We start from the raw sequence: 2,482 nt of genomic DNA, 5'->3' as shown, positions 1-2,482 counted from the left end.
CATCCCCATCCTGGATCAGGGAGGGGCTGGGAAGCCACTTTATGGCAGCTGCTATTGTCTGCCCAAAATTCACTTCTTGTGACATCTCCAGATCTCTTTTCATCACTGGTACACCACTGTGCACCTTGCTGGGCAGCCCAGCACCCTGCAGTTGCCACCAGCCTTGCCTCTGTGGGGGGAGTGGAGCTCTCTCTGCTGCAGCAGTGCAGCTGGGTGGACATCATAGCCCCATGCCAGGCAGGAGCTGCTGGGAACAGGGCTGGAGTGGGGCCAGAGTGGGGCTTTCACCTCTGTTGCAATGGCCTCACTTCCCTTCCCGTAGCTGCAGGATGGGTTGCGTGAGGTCGAAGGAAGCTGGTGTCCAAAAGAAGATAAAAACTGACCCTGACCCCAGCCCTGGCATCCAGCAGGGCCACTACGTGAGGGACCCTACAGCCGACAACAGGAAGGTGAGTGGGACCTGCTGAGCATCACACTCAGGGGGTACATTGTGGGGGCTCAGCCTCTCTCCTCAATGGAGCTGCCAGCACTGAGAGTGGGGCTGGCTGTGGGCACTGGCAGTGCCCACGCACCACACTGTGGGATGGGAGCCCAGGTCATGCTGGGGCAAAGCACAGAGCAGACCTGACAGGAAGCCAAGAATTATAGAAAAAGGGAAAGAAAACCAGAGGAGTTGGGAGGGGATGGAGATGATGGTGCTGTGTGGGTTGGTGTGTCAGGTGGTGCTGGTGCTACCACTGCTGCTGGGGGTCAAGAGCCCCATGGTGGGCTCTCTTCCACCTATGATGTCACTCTCTGCTTTTGTCCCACTTTCCAGAACAATAATGTCCCCAGCATGGCTGTGTGTCCATCTGACGATGGTACGTACAAGGGGGCTGCATGTGGGTGCAGGTGGTGGCAGTGTGTGGGGTAAGTGTGGCTGGGTCCTCTCTGAGCTGGGGCAAACACTGCTGGTCCTGGCAGGACCGGAGCTCTGGGCTCCCTCAAAGGCCAGATGTGACACGATGGAGGCTCTGGGTCCTGTGGGGATCCTGGCCAATGTTCATGGCAGAGGTGGTTGGGCACCTCATCCCAGCATGGGGAAGGGTTCCCAGGAAGCTCCCTTGCTGCAGGCTCAGGGGACAGTGTTGTGCTGGCACTCTATGACTACGAGGCAATGAACACTGGGGACCTCAGCTTCCAGAAAGGAGAGCGGCTGAAGGTGCTGAATGAGTAAGTAGTGCTGACATCCCCCCACCTGGGGTTTCCTGAAGGTTTGTGTGGTTGTGCTGGGGTTCTTTTCTGGAATTTGCCCCTGGAGGAGCCTCTGGTGTCCAGTGCCAGGTGCCATGAGCTGACCCAATGCCATTTCTGTCACAGGTCAGGGGATTGGTGGCAAGCAAGGTCACTGGTGATGGGGCGTGAAGGCTTTATCCCCAGCAACTATGTTGCCCGAGCCAACTCGCTGGAGACTGAGGAGTGAGTCTGTCCTTTGGTGGCACATCCTGGCTCTATGCAGTTCTACGCTTCCCCACCACATCTGTCCCCGCTCCTGTCCTCAGCCCTGCCCTCACCAACCTGGGCTCCCCAGCAGTATTCCTTGATTCATTTGGTTCTGCTGCAGGTGGTTTTTCAAGGGCATCAGCCGGAAGGATGCGGAACGACAGCTCCTTGGCCCTGGGAACATGATTGGGTCTTTCATGATAAGGGACAGCGAGACGACAAAAGGTGTGGAGGGGTGTCCACAGCACGGTGGTGGGGAACAGCTTCCTGGGGGAGCCTACCTCATCCAACATTTGCCTGGCAGAGTTGTTCAGGAGATCCCTTCCCAGCCCAGGGGCTCTGCAGTGCTGTGGGCAGGGACTGGGGGCCCATGTTCCCACTGTGAGTGTAGTGCTGCCACATGTCCGAGCCCCATGGCAGGGACAGGGGGATGTGTCCCTTTGAGGCTGCTTGGGGTGTTTGGCATGCAGGTGTAGCTGGCCTGGGGTGAAGGGGTGGTGGCAGTGGGGTGGGATGGGTGCTGCTGGCTCCGCTGGGTGAAGGCTCTATGTGTGCTGGGACCACGGGATGCCCAGGCACAGTGAGGATGTGCCCCCACGGGGGCTTCTAGCTCACCCCTCCCCGACCAGGTTGCTACTCGCTGTCGGTGCGGGACGGGGACGAGCTGCGAGGTGGAGCAGTGAAGCATTACAAGATCCGGACTCTGGACAGCGGCGGCTTCTATGTCTCCCCGCGCATCAGCTTCGACACGCAGCAGAAGCTGGTCAAGCACTACAAGGGTGAGCCCCGAAGTGCTTGGCACCCTCACCCCAGATGGGGCATTGTCCCTGAGTCAAGCTGCTGCTGGGCAGCCACGGGTGTGCAGAGGCTGAGGAGCTCCTGCCCACCACGGCTGGGCTCCTCCTGTGGCTCTGGCTGCGGTGTGCAGAGACTCCCAGACCTTGCCCTGGTGCAGTGGTTGCCTTGCTGGCTGTCACAGTTGTGGGTGTCGGTGTCCCCA

The 2,482-nt window shown here is 59.5% G+C and overlaps 1 protein-coding gene across 2 annotated transcripts in view; it reads left to right on the top strand.

The window, feature by feature from the left end:
• Positions 1-329: 329 nt before the first annotated feature.
• Positions 330-2,482, top strand: part of HCK (HCK proto-oncogene, Src family tyrosine kinase) — a 7,405-nt gene continuing 5,252 nt past the window's right edge. Inside the window, exons 1-6 of one of the 2 annotated variants that reach the window (XM_009075104.1) lie at positions 330-449; positions 818-860; positions 1,113-1,212; positions 1,360-1,458; positions 1,604-1,707; positions 2,112-2,261. In XM_009075104.1, the coding sequence (XP_009073352.1) occupies positions 330-449; positions 818-860; positions 1,113-1,212; positions 1,360-1,458; positions 1,604-1,707; positions 2,112-2,261 (616 nt within the window). Of the gene's footprint in view, positions 450-817; positions 861-1,075; positions 1,213-1,359; positions 1,459-1,603; positions 1,708-2,111; positions 2,262-2,482 lie in introns of both variants that reach the window. The other variant, XM_009075105.1, reaches the window with a different exon arrangement.

Source organism: Acanthisitta chloris, unplaced genomic scaffold (genome assembly GCF_000695815.1).
Source record: "Acanthisitta chloris isolate BGI_N310 unplaced genomic scaffold, ASM69581v1 scaffold39295, whole genome shotgun sequence".
NCBI lineage: Eukaryota > Metazoa > Chordata > Aves > Passeriformes > Acanthisittidae > Acanthisitta > Acanthisitta chloris.
Note: the sequence above shows the minus strand (reverse complement) of the source record. Positions and strands in the feature narration are given on the sequence as shown.